Source organism: Thunnus thynnus, chromosome 17, assembly GCF_963924715.1.
Source record: "Thunnus thynnus chromosome 17, fThuThy2.1, whole genome shotgun sequence".
Lineage (NCBI taxonomy): Eukaryota > Metazoa > Chordata > Actinopteri > Scombriformes > Scombridae > Thunnus > Thunnus thynnus.
The window spans coordinates 26,471,002-26,495,420 of NC_089533.1; the positions used below are offsets into that span (position 1 = coordinate 26,471,002).

General features: G+C 38.1%; 2 protein-coding genes across 3 annotated transcripts; both read right to left on the minus strand.

Annotated features, from left to right (window-relative positions):
• Positions 1 to 181: 181 nt before the first annotated feature.
• Positions 182 to 8,578, minus strand: LOC137168589 (serine/threonine-protein phosphatase 4 catalytic subunit B). Its single transcript, XM_067571253.1, has 9 exons — positions 8,442 to 8,578; positions 7,056 to 7,356; positions 3,788 to 3,839; positions 3,641 to 3,691; positions 2,953 to 3,054; positions 2,034 to 2,207; positions 1,750 to 1,876; positions 1,374 to 1,563; positions 182 to 1,138 (listed from the first exon to the last, which is right to left on the minus strand). The coding sequence occupies exons 2-9, from the start codon at positions 7,163 to 7,165 to the stop codon at positions 1,009 to 1,011; spliced, it is 936 nt and encodes a 311-aa protein (XP_067427354.1). The 5' UTR covers positions 7,166 to 7,356; positions 8,442 to 8,578; the 3' UTR covers positions 182 to 1,008.
• Positions 8,579 to 9,685: 1,107 nt separating this feature from the next.
• On the minus strand, positions 9,686 to 23,749 carry cln3 (CLN3 lysosomal/endosomal transmembrane protein, battenin). 2 transcript variants are annotated; one of them, XM_067616497.1, is made up of 16 exons: positions 23,668 to 23,741; positions 23,460 to 23,533; positions 23,315 to 23,342; positions 21,443 to 21,539; positions 21,215 to 21,301; positions 20,510 to 20,589; positions 19,247 to 19,332; positions 17,540 to 17,612; positions 16,530 to 16,673; positions 16,157 to 16,296; positions 14,255 to 14,307; positions 14,095 to 14,163; positions 13,893 to 13,948; positions 13,699 to 13,792; positions 12,229 to 12,369; positions 9,686 to 11,903 (listed from the first exon to the last, which is right to left on the minus strand). In XM_067616497.1, the coding sequence occupies exons 2-16, from the start codon at positions 23,512 to 23,514 to the stop codon at positions 11,787 to 11,789; spliced, it is 1,320 nt and encodes a 439-aa protein (XP_067472598.1). In that variant the 5' UTR covers positions 23,515 to 23,533; positions 23,668 to 23,741; the 3' UTR covers positions 9,686 to 11,786. The 2 variants fall into 2 exon arrangements, with proteins under 2 accessions (XP_067472598.1, XP_067472597.1); XM_067616496.1 differs by having other exon boundaries at positions 23,460 to 23,749.
• Between the last annotated feature and the right edge of the window lie 670 nt (positions 23,750 to 24,419).

The following is a 24,419-nucleotide window of genomic DNA, read 5'->3' on the forward strand; positions in this document are numbered from 1 at the left end:
GTTTGTCATTTTTACGTATGATTACATGAAGAATGTGCTTATGGTTTCATTTGCAGAGGTTTCAGGTGAACTGACCCCTTTAAAATGTGACTGGTCCAGCTGGGCCAGTTATTGACAACCAGTAATGTCTAAACAGCTACGGCTAATATTCATGTGTCATAAAATCACACCTGAAAATAAATCAGCATCGATATAAAAACTTTATTCTCACAATATCAAAATTGACAGACCTACAGAGATTTGTAGATTAAAAGGAATTAAGAGAAAACAATGGTGAATATAGTGACTCCGTTTGGCCAGTCATTACATCTCTGGGATTTATTTGTGATGGTGCTGAGCAGCAGCACTGGTTATGTTAAATAGTGTCACACAAAACAGATGACAATTAAACAGAAAACGTAAGAGCAAAAAGGGATAAGTTGTTTTGCATGTAATCCTGGCAGCAACAATTATACAAAAACAAAAAAAAGAAAGAAAAAGAAAAGACAACATATGCTTCAAAGGAATTCCTTAAATCGTAAATTGTGAAACTTCCTACATCAGCATATTAAAAAAAAAAAAAAAAGAAAGAAAAAGATCTAGCTCCTTCCAAATACTCCTAAAACTAAATGACAATGTTCGTCTTGAAAAGAACCTACAATGGTGGTGGAGGTTAAGTCAGGGAGGGAGAGTCGTATCTACAGGGAGAGAGAGAAGAGGACAACAGATGGAAATGGAAGGAGGCTGAGGGGAGAAAAGAAACTCTGATGGTGACAACAGTCATGGACCCAGTATCCACCTCGCCCCTTAACCTTTCACAGTGACTGCTCTGTCAGGCTCGGGCAGTGCGGCAAAAATCCAGCTCTTCAAGCTGAGGCTCTGCGGAGCCTCGCAGGGGGTTTGGCAGGTTTTCTGTCAAACTGCTCTGAGTTCAGACTGACAGAACCGTCCAGCACAGGGTGGAGGGCGGCTGGTGTGAAATGGTACCGGAGATCTCGACACATCATCATGGCTGTCTGCTCGAAGACTTCACAGGAAATAATCAGCTACTGGCTTCTTGGAGGGGATGCCTCTGGTCTCCTGCGGCGCTGCCTCGAATATGATGAACTCCCGCTGTAGATGTTCATCCAGTTCCAAGATGGCAGCCACGTTGCCACATCTGTTTGTTGAAACAAAAAAAGAAGATCCAGTTAGGGATATTCAAATATTTGTAAGACTCAGAAAACCAAGTTATTAATTAGTTTTAAAATTTTGATCATATTTTATTTTAGATAGATCCTCATATGATTTCTCTCTGGAGCAGTGCTTGTAATTGTGAAGTCCTTTTCCATGGAGTTGTTGACATTATGTCCACTCAGACAGGAACTCTTTTGAGTTTGACTGTAGCTGCCTACCTGTAGCAGTAGTTGGGTGCTGACCACACTGTGAGCACGGTCTCGTTGAAGTGCCACTTGTAGCCCTCCATGACCAGCTGATGTGCTCGGCAGATCATGTGGATGTCGTTGGCGGCGTTGAACTGGGCCACCACATCGCTCCCAAACAAGTAGCCAGCACCTCTGGGACTCACCCCCCACCCTGTGGTATCTGAGAGCAGGGAGAGAACATGACTCAGATCAAGATCTGCTTCTGACATCAGGGCAGATGGTTATATGCAGGGCTGATATTAATCTTTTAATAACACAAACGCTTTGTGCTGCAGTTGTTTGGGACTCTTCCAAGCATGACTGTAAACATTGATTGTTTAAAAGGCTGGAGAGGGCGCCTGTATACCTTCAGGGTCCGACCACAGGAGGTCACACATGGGCCCATCGTGGGGCACTTCCTGTTTTCTGTCAATGGTCCGGATCTGGTCCAGTGTTTGGATGGATGGAGACAAGCCACCGTGCACACAGAAGATCTGGAAGATAGAGAGAGAAATGTAATCAAACCCAACTGAACAGCATATCAGACACTGAGAAGTTACTCAACAGGCTCAGTCAATTCAGTGCATGTATTTTCCGAACTATGTCAGAGCACCAGTCCAAGTTAAATATATTCCAGGACATGCATCTCACCTTGCCGTCAATAATAGCAGAGAGGGACAGGTAGTCGAAGATCTCAGTGCAGTATCTCCAGACGGTGACTGAACCGTACTTGCGGAGGCACTCGTCGTAGAAGCCGTAGACCTGGGTGATTTGCCGAGACTCGTGGTTTCCCCGGATCAGGGTTATCCTGTCTGGGTAACGCACCTGAAGAGCACAGCAGAGGCAAGAAGATGAGGACAGGAGGATTTCAGAAACCTAGATGTGAAGTCTCATGACAGCCCTCGAGATATTTTTAGACATTAGAAGTGAGCATTTACAGTAACACACTGGTGACCAACTTTTCCTGTTGTTCAACATGTTTATTATCACTGTGGTTATACAAATACAGTGGTGTGAAATGCTCTGGGGGGGGGGGGGGACTCCATTTCAGTAAGAACAGTCAATATATATAAAAAATAAAATATGAAAAGCAATAAAAAAAAATAAATATGTTTTAAATATATATATAAAAAGGCAGAGTCAGTGAATTAAAAGCCTATAGAGAGTTATTATACAGAAGGTGGTTACTGCACAAAAGGGTGAAAAAGCACAAAAATAGATATACACAACCTTTGGCCTGGATTATGTGGCAAAAGTTGATTTTTTTTTGTTCAAAAATGTGTGGTAGAGGTGAAGGAGATTCCTTTATTGAGAATTTAATCCAGACTTTCGTTGGTCTCTTCTGATATTTCTTCTGAAAACACGTTCATCTCTGCAAAAACAGAGGTGGTTTGTGCATTTCTTCCTTGTTCCAGTGCTAGATGGATTCCAGTTACCTGTGTGTTTACTCTTTCACAGGTATGTGTCACACCTATGCAACTGTGACACTGATGAAGGCGGTATGTTTTCTGTAAATCAAGGGACCCTCCTCTGTCACCAGTAGTGAACAAAGACAGAAAAGCATGTGTACCTTAAGAGCTAGCAGAAGAAGGAAAGTCTCCACACTGTAGAAGCCTCTGTCCACAAAGTCACCCATGAACAGATAATTTGTCTCCGGGACATCTCCACCAACCTGTCATGTGGAAAGATTAAAAACAAATCAGTTTATCAGTAACATACTGTGTATTTTATGTAAATAACACATCAGCATCATAAATAATGCCATTCTCAGTAGGACTGGAGTTATATTCATGCTTGAACTACAGTCAGTTTGCCAGGAGTGCTGCTCCCTAATACACACAAACAAGCACAACAACAGAGTCCAGCCAACATCTAGGAGACCCACAACGCCAATTGTCAAGTTAGATGTGGGCATTTGACGTCTGATGTGGGCACTACAATGTCCAAACATCCAATTTGCATAAAAACAAGCGCCATCCCTTTGAAATGACGCGTTCTTTTGGAGAGCAACGCTGATGGTAATAATACCCACTGCAGTGAAGTAAGGGATGATATTTTAAACACAATAATCATGATAGTAAATACTAGGAGATGTGGGCTAGAATAAAAGCAACAGAATAATCCTTTAAGACTTGTATTCAATATTGAAAATTAAACATACTGCAAATGATGTTCATAATGTGTACATCTCAGTCTAGCATATTTAAAATATTACACAATGACAAATAAAGAAAATCAGAGAAGAAATAGTGACTTACTCTAAAAAGCTCTTTCAAGTCATAGAACTGACCGTGTATATCACCGCAAACCTATGAGGAGAAACAGGAGAATCATTATTGCCACATTCATTTCATTTTTAGTCAAATTCTGGTCAAAAAAAAGAGCCGTTAGAAAATGTTACTTACTGTGACCGGAGAGTCTACTCTCTGGACATTGCTTTCTTCAACCAGAATCTCTCTGAAAAAGACATAGACATAAATATATGATTCAACTGAACCTCGCCAGACTTCCTGATGATGTATTTAAATGACTCAGCAGCTGGACATAAAGCCTGGCTCCACCTGAACTCGTTTCAGTGTTTAAACCACAGCAGTTCATTACTGAGTGATTTTCTGTGCATGCTTTGATACTTTTTTCCAGCCAAAATAACTCTGCACTGTTGGAATCCATAGTAGCTGACACAAAATCAAGCTGGTAAATTACACACTTTTTACAGCCACCTTTTCAAGCCAATGTACATTTTCTGGAAAACCAATTGAGTGACATTTGAGAGGGTAAAATTACCAGAAAGGATTGTCTGTTTTTGGTTAAACTGGAGACCAATCACCTTGATTGCATTACATTGATGCACAAATCATATGCAGTTGTATGCAGAAGTTTGGACACCCCTTAACAAATAACAGTTTTTTTTAATTGAAAAGATGAAAACACAGCCTCTTTTCAGCAAACATTAATGCATAGATGCTTTTTATGTGAAAATATTGAACAAATATAAAAAATAAAAGACATCATTGTGGCATGTGCAACAGTTTGGGCACCTTCAGAGTTCCGAAGTCTCAGATTCTTTTTACAAGGTCTCAGACCTTAATCAGCTCGTTAGGCCTGAGGCATGTCAACAGCTGTCATTAGGAAATGTCAGCTGGTGCCAATTTCCAAGCTTTACAAATACTCTGTCTCTTCAAACCTTGCATTCAGCAACCATGAGTTCCTCTAAGCAGCTGTTATTGATGCCCACAATGCAGGGAAAGGCTACAAGAAGATAGCAAAGTGTTGTCAGCTTGCAGTTTCCACAGTGCGAAATGTAATTAAGAGATGGCAGCTTAGGGCAACTGTGGAGGTCAAGATGAGATCTGAAAGATAAAGAAAACTCTGGGAGAGAACTGTTCGAATGTTGGTCAGAAAGGCAAATCAAAACCCTCATTTGACTGAAAAAAACCTGCAGGGAGATTTAGCAGACTCAGGAGTGGTGGTGCACCGTCCCACTGTGCAGCGACGCTCGCACAAACAAGACCTTCACGAGTCAGTAGGAGAAAACGTTACCTGGGTCCTCATCATAAAATCCAACATCAGAAGTATGTAACAGAACATCTACAGAAGCCTGATGCATTTTGAAAACAAATGCTGTGGACTGATAAAGTTAAAATAGAAATCTTTGGGCACAATCAGTAAAGGTATGTTTAGAGAAAACAAGGAGCAGCATTTCATGAAAAGAACATCTTGCCAACTGTTCAGCATGGGGGTGGATCTATCATGCTATGGGGTTGTGTTGCAGCTTGTGCCACAGGAAACATAAATACCAGCTAATTCAGGATGCAAACATCACACCGTCTGTAAAACAGCTGAAGCTGAAAAGAGGAGGATGGCTTCTACAACAGGATAATGATCCTAAACATTCCTCGATATCCACCATAGACTACCTCAAGAGACACAAGCTGCAGGTTTTGGAATGGCCCTCACAGTCCCCTGACTGAAACATAACTGAGAATCTGTGGGTAGATCTTAAAAGAGCTGTGCATGCAAGACGGCCCAAGGATGCTGCAGAACAAGAAGCCTTTTGCAAGGAAGAAAATCCCAAATGAAAGAATTGAAAGACTTTTAACTGGCTACAAAAAGCGTTTGCAAGCCGTTATATCTGCCGGGGGGGGGGGGTTACCAAGTACTGACTATATAGGGTGCCCAAAATTTGCCCACAATGATGTTTATTTATTTAATTAAATTTATGACATAAAATGTAACTATGCATTAATGTTTGCAGAAAATATTGTGTTTTTTCCATATCCTAGAGAAACTGTCTTTACATCTTTTCAATTAAAAAAAAAAATCACCCAAATATGTTATCTGTCAAGGGGTGTCCAAACTTTTGCATTCAACTGTAACAATTGACTATTGCTATTAAGCAGTCCTGCGCATTGATTCGCAGAACTGCCCACAATGGCCACCAAGAGACTTTAAAGTGATAGATGCTACATAGGGCTGTGCAATATGGCCAAAAAAGCTTGGGGTCATGTCACAATTTTAATCAGTTTTTCTTCGTCTACCAACCGTTTTGTATTGCATATTTTATAATAATTTGATTTTACGATTTAGACATTTTACACATCATGTAAAACAAAAATCAAATTAATTTAAGATATCACCCAGCAGTACTGCCACATTATAAACATTGAAGCATCTCTCTGTTTAAAAATTAATACTGTCTCATACATCTTCATATTGCCCAACTATTCTCTCTGCTAAAACATACTTCCAACCTGATATTTCTGAAATACTTGAAGTGCAAACTTCAATACATGACTCACTTAGGCTACGTCCACACTAATATGCGCTCCTGTGATCTCCGTCCACATGACCGCTTTAACGCCGTTCATACCAACACGCCTGAAAATGCATATCACCATGCACGTACACTGGGTCTGTGTGAGCTGGTGTAAACAGGAAGCAGATTGTCTGCTCTGTAGTTGGTTTCTTAGTTGCAGAAAATACTAAAGTAAGACCAGAGATATCTTTGTTTTGACCGATGACAAGGTGGAACTCTTACTTAAAGTAACACAGGACTATAAGTCATGACTGATAAGACTCCAATCAGGAAGTGAATGTTGGTGCATCATGGTTTCTTAAAGTCTCTGCTTCCACCCGTCCAGACTAAAACGCAATCCCAGAGTTTATAAACTAAAACGGGGTCAGCAGCATTTTCGAAAGTCTCCGTTTAAGGGGTTCGAAAACACCAGAGTAGTGTGGACACTAGGTGTAAACATAGCAAAAGTTATGCACTTTAAAACAATAATATATTAGTGTGGATGTAGCATTAAACGTAAATAAATCAAGGTTAGGTAAGCTATGCCTCACATCTGAAAGGCAAACAAAAACATGACCTGCATTACAGCATTTCTTCTATGTTTATTATAATTTTATTGCCTGTATATTTTGTATGTAGCCTGTAAGATTTTGTATGTACACATAATTTGTAAACCATGACACTGCTGAACAGCCTTTGTCAACATCCTGTTTGTAACCCTGGCTACAGGGAAACCATCAAAACCAACTAGCTAGCCTACAAAGATAGGTGTTATAGCTCTGTGCCTTTCAGTTTGTTTTGAATGCCCTTTTTCCGACCAACCTGTGAACGTGTCTATCGTCACTAACATCTGTTTTCTGTGTGTGTATGTGTATTACCTGGCTTTGGCACACAGTGCTTTGACTTCATTTTCCTTAATGAGCTCACAGCGTCTGAGCTGTTCTATCTGTCGGTCCAGGTCACTGATGTCCCCCATTGTAACACACATAGGGAGAGCTGCTCACACACTATGGTCACACACTCCTCTTCTCACACACCGGGCTCACAGAAACAACAGACTCTCTCTCTCTCCCCCGCTCAAAGGAGCTGACAGTCACTACAGACTCCCTTCCACTGAAATACACAGGGCTCTCCTCCTGCACGTCAGGCTCTTGTTATGATGATGTTCAGAATGAGAAGCTGTGGAGGGAAAAAAATACAGTTTAAGTACTCCTTCGGTCAGTGTTTCAGCTTCACTGTGCTCAATGATGTATGTGCAGAGTTTGACACTTAAAGGCTGTTTTTACATTCATCTGCTAAAAGTGGAATGTTTCTCTGTGCTCACTGAAAATCCAATTTGAAGGGGTGGATCCACAAGCATGATTTGTGACAATAGTTTGGAAGCCAATCCTGGTCCAATATTCAACTTACACAAGTGTGATGTGGAAACTTGCAGCCTCCAGTGCACATACACTGAGAATGTACTTTACAGTGAAGTAGGACAAATCTTGAATCAAAACAGTTTAATTTCTGAAATGAAAAATATTTGCATATTTATAGATTCTAGAATTTTTAATAAGGGAGAAAGATATTTTATTTTAAAGGATTTTAACAAGATAACTGAACTTTTCCTTGTGGAAAAAGCATATTGGAAACAAATTATTATTCAAAGCAGAGTATTTTATATACATCTTCAAGCATTTCTGGTGGGGTTTTTTTTTAGGTAATTCAACATGGAATAAAAAGCAAAACAACGCAACAATGTCCAAGTAACCGGATAAACATATTTGCTGCGCGCTAACTGGGGCGCAAGTTTCCCTCAGACGGGTTCCTACTCAAACAGTCATTTATACAGACGTTGTATTATTGGTTTATTATTTGCACAGAATACAAATGAAGAGAGCACCAGAGAAAATCGACGTTATTCGTCAGGCAGTGTGAGGCCTATTGGGCGTAGCTAAACAGAGAGCTAACCATTAGCGCGTTAGCTTACAACGACAACGAACAACTGATTCTTTGGTAACTTTAACCAACCATTTTGTGTTTGGAAATGAATCCTGGGAGGTTAATGCTTATGTCTGCCAACTGGGAAAGAACAACTACGCATACATGGTTTTCTAATGAGCTGAAAAATAACGTATTACGTGAACGAAATGGTGGATGTTAGTTAGCTGGCTAACTGCGACTGTCGGCGTCAACATTAGTAAGCTCTTCACGGCTAATTTCGTAAGAAAACAATTCACATAACGCGACTTCATCGACAGGACAAGATTTAGAGGTATTACCGTGCAGTGAGTGGAAGCAGAACTTTGTGGATTGTGTGCTCTTTCGTCTTTCACCGGCCCCTCTTCTTCCCCCGGTGTCGTCGTTGCCGGTTCACTCCAGCCGTGCTGATGAACAACCAACTGTGACTTCCGGTGTAGTCAGGTCTGGGTTCAGTAAGTGTGGGAAATGTAGTTCTCAGGACATAGTGAACAACGTTCAGAACTGTTTAACCAAATGCAGTATAATACAGGGTGGCATACTAAGAAAAAAAAGACTACTGTGAAGTCAATAATAATAATAATTAAAATGAAAGTAAAATTAAGAATTAAAAAAATCGATATAAAGGATAGAGCATCACAAATATGGTCTAGCTGACATTCAGTCAGGGCCAGCCCTGTCTATGTTGGCGCCCTCGGTGAGATTTTAGATTGGAGCCCCCCAGAAAGTGCAACAATGGAATAGGTGATACAGTATACAATAGATACAATATATAGATACAATACAATATGCAATCGATACAATATACTATAGATGAATTAAAGTAATGTGGGACAATTTCTGCAATTGGTGCTTCAGCAATATATTTTGATATGAAGACAATACATTATATCCGCACCCAATACCCTTCTGAAATCCCCAGGGTGTTCTCTAATCATATCAGGAAAGAGAATGCAAATATTACACTCAGAATATAAATAGCAAATATAAAAGTGTTCCTTGTTCCAAACTGTCCCAGATTATGTGCATTTTCTAAAGTGGGACAGTTCAGGCTGAAATCTGGGACACTCATTGGGAGGCTGAAAGGTCTGAATCACCTTACTTCATACAATAAAAACTTCTCAGTAACACTCAAGGCCAAAGTGCATGCCCACATTTGGTCATTTCAGTGATTATGTTTTTGCAGATAGTAATGTATTATATTATGTATTCATATTAGTAGTAATATAATTAAAAACTGCCTAAAAATAAGTCCTAAGACCTCTGAATAACTATTGGTATTACACATTTAATGTACTTAAATGCATATTTCACCAATTTAACAACATATATGACTGTCCCACATTAGTAAAACCAGCTGTCCCACATTTCAAACCACATTTCTAAAATGAGGCAATAAAAAAATGACTGAAATAAAAACTAAAAACATGAAAAATGTTTTCACTATATCATAGCATATTTTGATGCATGAATATATCATAAACATAATCTGATAACAATTGGCAACTTTGCTTCATTTATGACAAATCAATACCTCAACATTAAATTAGGCAAAACTTTTTATTTTACATGATAATTACTTACATGCTTTGTGGCCAAACCTTTAGTCCTCCATTCAACACTTAAAAACCTGAATTTATTAAAATCAAATATGCAATTACATCTTATGCTGTTAAATCAACAGTAAACCTTGAAATATTTTAATAATGTAAAAATATGTGGAAAAAAGCACAGACAGAAACAATATCATTGAGTCATAACAAAGTTATGACAATTGTACAGTAGCAGCATTATATAAATTTGTTGGTAGCTCAATTTCAGTAGGAATGTGCATACTGGTGTGCGGTTGAGAAAAGTTTAAGATAGTATAAGAGAAAACAGGGTGTGAACACAATCACCAGGAAAAAAGTATATCATTATAACGGTAATAATTATCATTATTTGTAAAATCATATGTGAAACCAAGTTTACTTGCATTACTTAGTTTTTTGCAGCAAATAAAAAAAGTACACAACAAAGACAAACTGTATTGATGATGTTAACAATGATGACAGGCACATCCAAAATATGTTCCTATTGTTTTGCATCTTTTGTCGTGACACCTTTTCACTGTCTTTATAAAAAAAATCCACGTATAAAGACCTCTCTGCCTAAAAGGCATTTTTCAATCACGACTGGTTGTCGGTCACTGCAAAAAATAAAACGAAAGCATTAATATACTGTATTTCAGAGTCATTAGATAAGAAATAACCTGATTCAACCTGGTTCAGAAGGTACAGTAAAACACTGTCGTAGGCTGAGGAGCTTCTGACTTATGAATAGGATTGTTCTAGTAATGCAGAGTTTCTTCTGTTCATTGAAGCAACTATGTATCATTTACAACTTAGTGCGATACTGGCATGTTACTTACATGTTAGTTAAAATGATGTCGCAACAGTCATTATGCAATAGTTGGAGCCTTTGGTTGTGTCCATGTATTGAGGACATAACATGTAACAATGACATAATACTATAATAATTTAGATATCTCAAACCATCAGTAGTAAATAAAAATAAACCTTAAAAAATGTGTAATTATCACATAAGGTTTGTTATGTTGTCAGCCAAGACCTAAAGTACCAATCATTCTACTGAACCATCTTCAATTTTAAAGTCGCACTAAATGGCAGCCAGAGGTTAACCCTTTAAAACATGAAGACTACATTATCCTAAAAGAGGTCAGTAAGTGAGGGTCAGTAAAATAATAGTTTTTATCCTGAACTCATGTAGTCTGCTGTTTGGTCAGTTCACATTCCATGCTTGCTGTCTGCTAATAGTAAGCACTTCAAATTGCATGACAAGACAAAGATGCGATAGGTGCTACTTTTGAAGATGAGATGCATGTCTCTGTCCCTGTCTTATCAGGAACGTGTCATGCTGTTCATCTGATACTGCATTTCTTCATTTTGTCTTACTACTAACATGTTCACTGTTAACTGATCTGCTATTCCGAAGTTTTATTACAGCTGTGTTTACTGTGTTAAATTAATGCAAACTGAACATTTGCTGCCCTGCTGTAGCCGCTTCCCATTAACAGTTTTTCACAATTGAGCCACATTAAGGCTTTTCTTGTGACGCAGCCAGAGGAAACACAGTTTGTTACCGAGGTTAGTGCACAACTAATATTGGTCTACAAAACAAGCTATGAGCATTCTCTGCATTTTATGACAGCATCATCAGTTTTTCATTTAGTGCAGTTTGTGCAAACCAGCAAACCTGTAAGACAATATTAAAGCTTTTACCATTCCTGTTGTATAGAAAATCACTTATGTCATGGGATCATGGGCTCGGATCACGGTTGCTCACATCATGACCCGGCATGTAGATCCCAAAAATCAGCATTAGTTGATCACTGGGAGTTGGTGAAAAGGTTTAGTCACTGGTAAGTGATTCTCTCTCTGGATGGTTCACTCAGGGTGATCAGGAATCTGCATAGTGCGGCTTTAATTACAGCATGTGCAGTCAATATTTATATGTAGAAGTAAAGTCTGCTTTAGTCCGATGATCTAAAACTCATTTAATATTTAAAAAAAAACATTCCTCATATGGAACACACACTTGTCTTGCTTATTCATCGTCAGTGGTCACTGGTCAGTGTGTGGGCTGGGTCATAGAGAACAGAAGTATCTGTGGACAGGGAAAGCAGCCATTCCAGCCAGGGCTATACCCAGACTGTCTCCTACACTGGCAGCGGCCATGGCAAACTCCCTCTGTCTGTCTTCAGTCTGTGGGAGAAAACAGAGAAGTAGGCATGAACACACACTTCTTTGGACTGAGACACAACACAGCTACAACAAAACAGCAGCCTACATACTGTGGGGCTTGGTAATATGGTAAAGAAATGTATCACAATCCTTTTGTTGATAGATACATATGATAGATATACATCTGTTTGAATCTGAGAGCAGCAGAGTGGTGGCTTTGACATGACTCTGTTGCTGTACTGATGGAATTAGTGCTTTGGAAATGTACATTATCCTGATTACAGGTAGACATGGATGACGTTTTGAGTTTGCATTAACAAACCAACTGACAGACAGTTGACCTGACCTCCTTGCTGATGAAGTAGAAGGTGTTGACATATGCAGCTCCACCCAGCAGACCCTCATAGAGGATTATAGCAAACACCAACCAGGCACTGGGCAGGAACTGGTAACGCACTGCGAACAGAAGCAGCACTGCATTCACCACCTGTAGAGCACAGAGAGAAGAGGAGGGGAAGATGGGAAAACAGAGTCTGGCAATCTGCACTTTGATACAAGTTTTTGCGAGTCACAAGCTAACTGCAGTGGAAAACAGATGAGACAGCAGTCACAAGTTGAACCCAAACAGAAATGTCACTTGACAAATGCTGCTGACGTGCTGATACACCACCTGACATACCTGAGCTTTTAGCAATGTTTGCAGTACTGACATGGCTATTTCAAGTGTATTTTTGCTACTCTTTACAGGTTATCACTGTGCCAATTACTATTCAAAGTTTCAAAGGTTCAAAGATCTATACGGCAGAACTTTGGATATTTGACACTGGAAACACTGATAACTGTTAATGGTTTGTTTATTAACAGCTTGGGTCATATAACCAACCTGCTTTGTAAAATGAATTACCAATATAAAGTGTTGCCTACATAATAAACTGACAATATTCTCTACACAGGCACTGATGTGCATTGCAAATAAACATCCATGAATCTGCTTGGAAATCACAGAAAAAAATGCTCTCCCTATAACTCCAGAATTTTCCTTCACGTTTTTAAATTGTCTTTAGTATCAAAGTAATCCAGTAGTCGATAGTTAATTGTACACCAATGTACAGAAACTACTAATAGCTGATTCAGCATACATTTAATAGTGCCAATCTGCAAACAGGTCAACAAATAAAGTTTTTAAAAATTACAGGTAATAATTTCGCCAGCCAATAGGCGGCATGTTGTTCTGACAAGAATTAACATGGTATCCATATAATGGTGACTATCAGGTAAAACAATATACAACTACTGTAAGAACTACAAATAAAGAACTGGCAAATAAATTCTTAACCTCTCATTCCCATCAAAATCCAAGCCTTTCTAACAACCATATAATTCAATTGTGCTTACTGCAGTTCATTACAATTTTTACCAGTATGTACCTACATTCACATTGTAAATACTGTATCTATGTTATTATGTTAATGTTTGTCTAAAAAAAATAAAAAATACTTCAGTTACCTTATGTATTCCAGCGTTTAAATGTAATGTGGCAACTAAATTATGCTGAGAGCAAGCATTTTTAAACATATACTATAATTCACATTTAACATATGCACCTATCAAGCTCATAACTTTTGACTTAAAAAAGTAACCTTGAGCAGAGTGTTTCTACAACCTTAGAGAAGTCATTTTAGTTGAATGATCTTAACCTTAACTCAGTTGCCATGTGCAGAAATTAAAGGAATATCCAACCAAAAAATGTTGGCTGTGACCATTTTGCAAAAGTATTTGTAAAAATAAAAAAAAACTCCCTATCTCTATTTCTCACCTGCAGCAAAGCGAGAGCCCACAGTTTCCTGATCTTCACGCAGCACAGGGAGGATCGAGACACGAGCACACCGACCTGATACAGCGTCTGATACCTGAGCACACATACAAATAACAACCAGATTGAGGTCTACATCCTCAAACTCTAAATCAAGTGAATTCCTTCAGAATAACATTCCAGTAAGGAAAACTAACCAGCGATACTGCTCTGCATGGGACAGGAAAAACTTTGGGAAATACAGGAGTTCCATCTGGAAAAGGAAACATCTGAGTTATTCTGGGCTCAATATGTATCACTGCTGTATATACTGGGCTCCAAATACACACAAATTACTTGTTAAGAGGATAAACAGTGCAGTGAAGTGGATGTGACGCCAGAGGGCACCACAAAACTTACCAAGCCCTGGTTAATGAAGTATTCAGCAAAATAGACCAGGCCCAGAGGAAACACAAACTTCAGCAAGCCCTGCTCACAAGAATTAAGATGAAGAACAGTGTAACTTGACAAAGTGCAATAAAAATACTCTAGTGTGAAGTTCAGTTAGGAGTACACTTACTCTGATGACATGCAGCTTGTCTTTGAGGGTGAGAGGTCCAGTACTGCCGGCCTCTGTTACATTCAGGAGGAATTAGAGAACATGGACATTCAATAACAAACAGCAGTACTTTAAAATTACACTTCCTTCACATAAACAGTGTGGCACAGTGGACAAGGAAATGACAAATGGAAAAGATGAGAAATCAGACACACAGGTCATTAAAAACATGACACTGCTTTAGACTTTTTGTCTTGTTACATAAAAATAAATTTGACTCATCAGCCTGAATCACATCTGTCTAGCATTTAAAAAACTGTTGTAGTGGTGTGATCGACACAGGCCATACATATGAATCAGTCCAAATAAGTGATCTAGTGCTTTGTTTTCACCGTCCTCTGGAGCCACTGAAGTGCTTCATGCAGAAATGAAAGTGTGTGCAGTCAAAAAATGCAATGACCGCTGAGAGAAGTCTGGTCAATAATAACCTCTTTTCTGTATATTAAGTAGGCAGCTGGAATAAGGATGTGGTTAGCCTAGCTTAGCTTTATAACATGTTCCCAGATATGATCAGTGAGCACAGGTTCTCATCTCTACAAAGGCAGAAATGTGCTAACTTCACTGTAAAGAGACACTGCACAAATTCACTGCACCCAGCTGCTGGAAAGAAACAAGAAAGTTCCAGTTATGAAGTAGTCCAAGTGGTTCCAGCATGCATCTCCCCCTAAAACCACAATTTTTACATTTCTGTTTATGTACAGATTAAGCAAATGACTAAATGAATGACTCGGCATGTTAATCAGTGAAATTTAGAGGTGTTGGTAGGTGCAGTTTTTCACTTTTGGCAGAGCCAGGCTAGCTGTTTAACTCTGCTTCCAGTCTTTATGTGAAGCTAGGCTAACCACATCCTGACTCTAGCTCCATACTTAACAAGACGTGAGAATGATATCAACATTTTTATCTCACTCTTGGAAATAAAACAAAGTATTTTCCATATTTTACATGTCATGCACACCCTAAAATCTGGGTGATCAGGATAATCAGCTAGTCTAACCTAGCTTAGCACAAAGATAAGCAGGGGAAACTGTTAGCTTGGAAACTGTTAGCTATTCTGCCTCTGCATACTCTTTGATTGTGTATATGTATACACAGTCACTGTATATGCAATGTGTACGAGCATCTTAATGTATTTATGTGCATGTCTTTGTGTACATATGCACATATAAAATGGGATACTTTGTCACATTTCAAGAGATAACATAAACTGCCTACCTGGCATTAATATCATATGGTATTTAAAAAAATGTTTTGTATCATAGCCACGTATTTGCATGTATTTTTTTATGATGATAAATTATAATTATTTGTTTCATTATTGTTAGTATTTAATTTATTTGTTCTACATGTTTATTTTGTCGTTTTTTTTCTGTTTGGCCAGTGGTTGATAAGAAGGAAATGGACAAGTTGGACTAGGAGGTTTCGTTTTTTCTACTTTTGCTCTTTGAAATCTTATCAGGTCCATCATATCAAACCTGGGAATCAGTTTTCACTTGTACATAGAGTTGATTTCTCCTGACAAATCCTCCCACATACTATCACTATCAACACTAACATACAATATCTGAATGACACACAGCATCCTCAAACAAAACCAAGATAAAACTATTTGGGTGACTAAGGTTATCTGACCGCTTGGTTTACCATATTTTCACGAATGTTTAACGCCCAAGAAGTCTTACGGATGATAATGAATGTATTGCACAACTGCAGCTAATATAAAACTCTGCTGTTAGATTAGCCGACTCACCAACCAACAAAACATGTTCAGCTTTTACTGGATTTGGTCATTGTATTTTTTAATGTCAAACTATTTTTAATTAAATCTATTTATCATTTGTAACACGGGTTACACTGAGTTTGTACCTTGGGTTGATTTGTCCTGCTCCTCTTCCTCTGATCCTTCCATCAGCCGCTCTCTCTCCTCTGAGCCCACAGCTGCATGTTCTGTCTCTCTGCTTCTCCACTGAGGTAATGAAGCTGGAGGAACCAGCAGGACAAAATAGCTGGTGTTGGATGGTAAAAACAAGCCAAGGCGTAAGGCGACATGTTGGTATAAGCAAAGAAATGCATTTGCAGTGTGAAATAGTGGCATTGCTTTTTTCCCCATGAAGGTAATGGCTCTGAGCAAGTCATGCTTGTGCTGAAATGTCAGTTTATGGAATGAAGTCTATCAAGGTGGTTTATGTTTGTTTGCTGCCTACAGAATTTTTTTTAATCTTTATTCTTCTTTACTTACCTAATCAACATAGCAAACGGGACCACAAGCATGATGAGAAGTGTAATCTGGGGTGACAGGCCGGCTTGGGTGAGGCCCGAGTAGAGGAGGGCTCCAGCAACACCGGCACCACCAGTACCTGAGCCCCAGCCTCCCAGTACATCTCTGAGGCAGATGGGAAACAAATGTTATCAATCTAGATTTAATATCTTTATAAAGACATGTCATAGTGTATGTAATGACCAATAAATTATAAAACCATCAGAACCTGAGAGACACAGATACACACATACATGCACGCACGTCTAATATGGCCTTACTGGTTAGGGAATAGCTTGTTGCCAATGATTTCAGTTGGAAGGGTGGTATTAAAATGAAATTGAATCTTGCTTAAAACAGATTAAATTGCAGTCACATTATCATCACATGGCATTGTGGTTGAATGGAGAGATTGTTTTGTGGTGTGTTTAAGGACATCAAAGATTTCATAGTCAAGTGACAAAAACCACTGAAATCAAGGCTGTCAGATTTTTCACAACGTTTTTAAACAGCCCATCACCACAATATGGAAGTCCATACAAACAGATGAAAAGTTAGCAATAATAAGAATAAAAACACTCATGGTAAGTCACAATTATAAGATATTAAGTCATTATTTTGAGATATTAAGTGAAAAGTATAAAATAAGTCAAAGGTTTTGACTTACTATCTAAAATGTCAGTGTTTTCATTTATGTCATTCCCAAAACTGAATCTATTTTTTTCTTTCCTGGCAGAAATAAGCTTCCATACACTGCATCAATAACAGACACAAAACTTTGACTGGAAGGCAGGACTAAGAGTGAAAAACTTGATTGTCATAAGCAATGCAGAGTATTTGCAATGTGTAGTTAACAGACTATAACATGTAAGTTAAAGTTTTCTAAGCTTTGAAATGGTTTATTATATACAGTATTGTATTATAACCTGCTGTTGGAGCCCTTTTCTACTCAGACTACCTTACACTTTACTGTAGGTACAGTTCCTGTTTACCTGCTGTAGAAGACCGTGAGCGAGAGGAAGGACAGTTCTCCCAGTCCAGAGCTGATACTGGCAAAGATCACTCCTACAAACACAGTGGTAGAGAGGTAATCTGAGTGAAAGAAGTACCTTGTTCATGAAGTACAGAGAAGTAATAATCACAGGACGACACACTGATCCTTTTGTTTGACAAGGAAGAAGAATCACATTTTGATGCTGCCATTTTACCTCAATATTACTTCACAGGACCTATTTTTACTTTCAATTTCCTCATGGATCATGTCATTCAAAATGATGACTATTTACTTATTGGTGATTTTAATACAAATGTCAACAATACACTTTAATAAGCCTTTCTCAACATAATAACACATTTAGCCTAACTGTATTTATTCACAAAAACCATGAGGTTGCATCGGCTCTGCATCCACCCTCTACTGTTTGCTTTTAACTGAGCATTTTCAGTCTGTATCTAACAGAGCCGTAGGAGCTCATCTGCCTTGCTTTGTGAATGGGTCCCAGTGTCATCTTTTTGAAAAAATCAAAGGGGATTTTGTGCATTGTCATTTGTTTGTCTGCTCACCTGACACCAGTTTGTCTTGAGTGACCCGACCTCAAGGCTGGATTACCAGCGAGACAGAGCAGACAACTGCCCCAGGGCCATAAACCTATCAGAGCCACAGAGGTGGCTCAGGCTTACATTATTTTATTCATTTATTTATCATGTAAAACACATTAATTAACATCAATATGATGTTAATGTGTCAGATTTAGCCAAATGGCTAAAAAAAAGAGGTAGATTTGGCTTAAAGGTTCACTGTGTGGCAACTGGTCCATGGTCATTTGATTAATTGAAAATGTGTTTGTTAATACTGTGTGCACCACTGAAGCAGAATCTAAACTGAGCCTTAAAGGATAGGTTCCCATTTTTTCATGTCTATCTTAAAACAATACTCAAATGCCCATGTATCAAATTCTCAGTCCTATTTTTGTGCACAAATGCATTTCAAAAAAAATTTGACAAGTCAAGTGGGCATCTTCCAAAGTTACTGTGCATTTAGTATAATATTCCCTCTCTGTGGTATCATCCAAGGACAAGGACTGTGGATTTTGTCCCTCATCTCTTTTCCTTTAAGAAGAGATTTCTTCACAGCCGGTATGGACAAGAGGAACAATTGCAACGACCAACAACTTTCAATGTACACATGGGCATGTAGTGTTGTTTAAAGACAGACTTGAAAAAATGTGAACCTATCTTTTAAGGTGACACCATCATTATCATGTTACCCCGAACTAATTCATAACTAACACATAGACTGTGCACAGATCGGGAGCAACAGGGTTGTAAATAGGCCGCTATAGCTCATTTTTGCCCCGAGACTGCATAGAGGGTTCATTTTAACTTTTGAGAAGAGCATGTTAAGAGAAAGACTTATGTTAAAACATGAGCTTGAACATCGGGTCACTGATTAGTCTTAGCATGGTGATAAATATTTCTATTTCTGTTTATAAGCCATGATAAGACTAAAACGTTATCACATTTCTGTGGAGCAACTGCAGCTGCAACCACTGAGATAAGATGACAGGAAATGAAACCGAGGAGATTTTATGCTGTATCTAACACATCAGAAGCCCAACGCCAAAGGCAGCTCGACCACCAATAATGATAAAAGCTATAACTAAAGATAATAGTAACTGTGGTAGCTTTCAGGTCATTACCTAGAATGCTCATCCACGCAGTCGAAGAGAAGGACACGAGGAGAAAACTTGTTGCTGCCACGATGACACAGAACAACACTCGGAAACTACAATTAAAAGCAAGAATTAGGCAGGAAAATTTCTTTAGGTACAATAATCATGTTGTGCAAAAAAAGCTACCTGATCTTATGTAACCCATGATGATGATGCTGTATTGCTAAAGACTGAAGACAAAACCCCCAGAAAGCTGCTGCACGGGCCTGATAGAACATCATTTGGAAAGAAGTGTTTGCTGCTGTTTCTGGTTTGAAGACTTCAGACAGTCATTAACAACTTTATTTAACTTTATGTTCACTAAGATTATGTATATAAATGGTTGCAATTCTTACAGTGACATTCAGAGAGTTAAATTCTGTTGGCCTGCCGAATAGTCGACTGCTCAAATGGGACGTTTGTGAAAGTGAACCAGTCTGTGTGTGCTGTGAATCCTCAAATAAAAACTGGTATTCAAATGATGGCTGAGGGTTATTTGAGCATGAACAAATAAAGGCTGAGTAAAAAGCATTCAGAGAGAGTAACATTAATTGTGTTGTAATGGCTCTGCTCATTTTTCCAAACATTGTTAAGATACTAGGGTTAGGGTGAAACAGCCCACCAGAAAACAAAGAGATTATGGACAATGAGCTGCTTGGAAGACACAGAACACCTGTGTTGAGTTTCTTTGAAGGTGGTTTAACAGCAATTTAAAAAAAAAACAACAACAGTTAAGTGGAAGTGACTGTAAATAATACATGAATGAGAACTGTTTTTGGCTAGAGAAGAGGCTGAAAGCAGCAGAGTGGAATCTGAGTTTGCATTAACTAGGGAACAGGAGAAATATGAAAGGAGTCCTGTCTCTAACATGAACTTGTTTCAAATAAAGGCCCAGTTCTCTCTGCAGTTAATGAAAATAAAGGCTTTAGCCAAAATTTGAAATGAACTAATTAAGATTCATGTATTTGGTAACCACTACATACAAACTATCCGTGTGTGTGCTTAGCTAACACTAGAAGTAAATGAGAAAATGTTTTTTTCTCATTAAGGTGAACCAACACTTAAAGAGTACTGAAAGCTGCAAAATGTTGTAGCCTTGAGATGAAAATTAACTGAGAAATCATTGTTCTATTTCACTGATGGCCCTGATTTAAATCAAATGTTGGTGAGCTGTGGTCAAAGCCAGAGAAATCAATTGTCCACACTGAGGATTTTTATAAAGAGAGTTAGCGGTGATGGCCATCGTCTTACCCATAAGGCAGTTTGTGGATTACAAAGGGAGCGAACAGCTTGATGAGGAGTGTTGGGAGGATGTCGGCTAACAGCACAGCCTGAAGAGGAAACCATCAGAATCAGAGAGAGTTTGTCACTAAAGAGTGTGATGTCCTCTAGATATATGGTATAAATTGTTAGATAAAAGGATAAAAGTAATGTGAAATAATGTAATGTGAATTAAGTAGTTAACTAAAATGATCAGATAAACAGTTGAGATAGCTCGCTAAAAAATAAACAAATGGTTTAAAGGTCCAGCTACAAATGCAAATTTAACAAAATCGACCTAAATATTGATTTTTCAAATTAAAAAAAAATATTGTAACAATTTCCACTTTAGTGCAATGTTACTTAACATCTACTTAAAAATCAACTAAAATGAAAAAGCTTAGAATATGACCAGTGGGGTCAATGAAGGGGTACTTGAGCTCATCTCATAGGTATGTGGGGGTATGTCAGACAAAGACGAATGGGAGCCACTGCTACAGAGCAGTGTTTGTGGGCACCTGTATTGTTTGTATGTTGTGTTGTCATATTAACATTATACTGTAAGTGTGTTTCAACCCCTTATTTTTGTGGATTGGATGAGTTTCTCTCTTAAAGTCTCACTTTGCATATAAATATACAGTACCGATCAAAAGTTTTTGAAGGTTGTCCAGTGTTGTGTAATGAATCTCCATTTACCGCAGTAGAGACAGGATTGCAGTCATAGCGGCTACTGTTGCTACTGTTTCCACCTTGGAAGTCCACAGCAAACGTGGTTGTTGAAGTCTAGAATTTAAGAAAGGAACAGGTGAAAATGAATCATTTGCTTTATAGCTTTATACTGATATAGTTTTATAGTTTTCAAATTCTTTGCAATAACAAATGTGACTGCAAATACAAAATATAAAAATAAAAGTGCTTTCTTACAGATGTTGTGACATTTTCTGACTGTTGTTTTTTAAGGATATCATGGGCGGCGCTCAGCATTACCACATAAGCAAAGTTGTTGCACAATCCGAGGAGCCTGAGGAGGTAATCAGAGGGAGGGATCATTAATACCGGCTAAGCACAATCAGATACATCATTACTTGACAACTAAGCCACAGACTGAGAGGTTTTTCTGAAAGAAAACACCAATAGAACTGTGGCTCTAAATCCTATATTTCAGAATCTACAGTGTTTGAAGTTAAGCTTTATGTAATCATGTTGCCAGCTCAATTTTCAAAAACATATTTTTATTGCTACAGTACTTAGAATACATATGAAATAATAAATAATATGTATTGTGTAATATATACAGTATACATATGGAATCTTTTAAATTTAGCTTAATATTTCAAATTTCTCAGTGCATCAGTGTTTAATGTTGTCTTCTCCTTAATAAAAAACATTTTAAAATATGAATCAGAGTAGGAAAAATGGAATTAAACATATAAACTAAGAATTGAATGGTAACTTTCACAACTCCATAGTTGATTCTACTGACCTTTTTCAGTCTCAAAAAGTATTAAGGTTCAATACCGAGCTCTAATGACGTAGTTGTAATTCAAATCCCATTTCTATTTTTCCTGCATGTAGCGCTAATTAGCACTTTCACCAAAAAAAATTCAACAGTCCCTCATAAAGTTTTGTTTTAGCTTGCTAGTAGTTATTTTTCTAATTGTACCAGCTAACTTTTTCTGACTAATTGCATTTCCCTCCTTATGTCACTGCATATTTCTTTAATATTATTTCAACATTTTAAGTTACACTATGTAACCTCTGACAGAAGAAATTGCACATTTTCCCTAACTATAGATAGATATTAATGTGTGACTGACATTACTGAGCCAGTTAACTGTCAATACATTTTAGCATTTAGCATCATTTATCCTGTATTTGTTACTTCTGGCCACAGTTCAGCACAAGTCACATAGGTTCACTTTAAGGTGAAAATCATCTGAAACACTTTTGGGAAAAACAAGAATTTTGTTGAAGTTGTCAGGGGTTGAAAATAACCTTTCATTTCTTCAATATAAATCAAACAGAGGGTTTCTGTACCTTTCTGTTTGTCTGAGAGTGAATATAGAAGTATGGACATGCTACACTGCAACAATAAGGCAACACTATGAGGAAGCTGTGAGCTTCATTAGTATTGACTGTCATTTCACAGTCAGCACTTCTTTTACTTTATGTCCGATACATTTACATTTACATTTTTCATTTAGCAGACGCTTTTATCCAAAGCAACATACATATGAGACTGATACAACACAAGCTGGGATCTAGTCAGGAGACAACACGAGAAGCTTAAGTTTGGGCCCAATAGGCAATGATTAGAGTGCATAGAAGCAGGTTTTGTTGTTGTTGTTGTATTTGTTGTTTTTCTTGTTTTTTCTCTACCTACAGTCCATCAAGTGCAGAGTTGTTCGCGAAAGAGCTGGGTCTTTAGTCTTTTCTTAAAGATTGAGAGGGACTCTGCATATTGAACAGAGTTTGGTAACTCGTTCCACCACCGGGGAACTACAGAGAAGAGTCTAGCTAGTGACTTAGGGCCCTGTTGTGGTGGTGCTACCAGGCGCCTTCCATTGGCAGAGCGTAGTGGGCGGGAGGGAATGTGGACCTGAATGAGGGAGTTCAGGTAGGCAGGAGGCGTTTCAGTTGCTGTAGTGGCTTTAGTGGTTTACACTGCCATTTGTCACTTTAGTTATTCTACACTTCAGATATAGATGTGATAATTAATCTTCAGTTGAGTTGATCAAATATATGTGTAATGGAAAACCCAGCTTCAGTCAGTGATTTTATAAAATAGAAACTTACCAAAAGCCAGTCCAGTTGCGCCAACGACCTGTAAATAACAGATAAACAAGAGCATTAGCAACTCACCTTAACGTAACGTGTGAATTTTTAGTACTGTATGTTTATGAGTCAATTCAAATAAACAACTGACAAATGACAGACTCACCATTACTGTCGGAGCTTTGAGCAGGATCTGCGTTAACGCTGGCTGTCTGCTCCATGTTTACAAATCTACACAGGCTGAATAAAAGCAGACCCAGCTAACAGGCTAAATAAAAGAACTAGCAGGCTAACATTTCAAACTGCTGAAACACTCAGGAGACATCGTAGACTGCGTTAATGCTGACACAGACGGCAAATTCACAACAACTTACAGGCTAAATTATATTTCTCATGACTGCAGCTGATGTAGTTTATAAACTTTGACGACGTTACCATGTACGTTACATGAAACGCGGTGTTTCACACAAATAAATCCCCGTAGAAACAAAGCCAATCCCGGTCGGTTCCCGTTCGATGACGGGAGACACTTTTTTACAGGAGACACTCTAGCTGGGAATTTATTTCATACAGTGAGTGCGGTGTCTTGTGATATTAAAAAGACAAGACCTTTCTCTAAATGATCTGTGGCTTCGTGACAGCTGGCTAAAAGCAGAACTGTTCCTACTTTCAGCATCACATGTGCCTTTCGGATCATTTTAAACCCATATTTAACATTTATAAGCAGGATATAAACACTTAATACACAATAATGGTTTAACAGAATAACGATAACTCGGTTTATGTATTCATGAGTTTTGAACACATTTACAAACTATTTTAAAGTGTGAATGATTATTTATTAACATTTAAAAGTGGATAAATGCTTTCAATAAATAGTTCATGTGTGTACAGTCACAGTATACTGTTATCAAGCTTTCACTAACTGTTTATACATCAGTTACAGATGTTACATGAGAGGAATTCTAATAGTCGACAAATCAACTGATCAACACAGAAAATACATGTAACAATAATCAAAACTTTAAAATGTCTTCATGTTTGAGTCTACAGTTTTACAAATGCATTATAGTGTGTTATAAATGATTTATTGAGTGTTTATATACTGCTCATTACTCTCAAATAG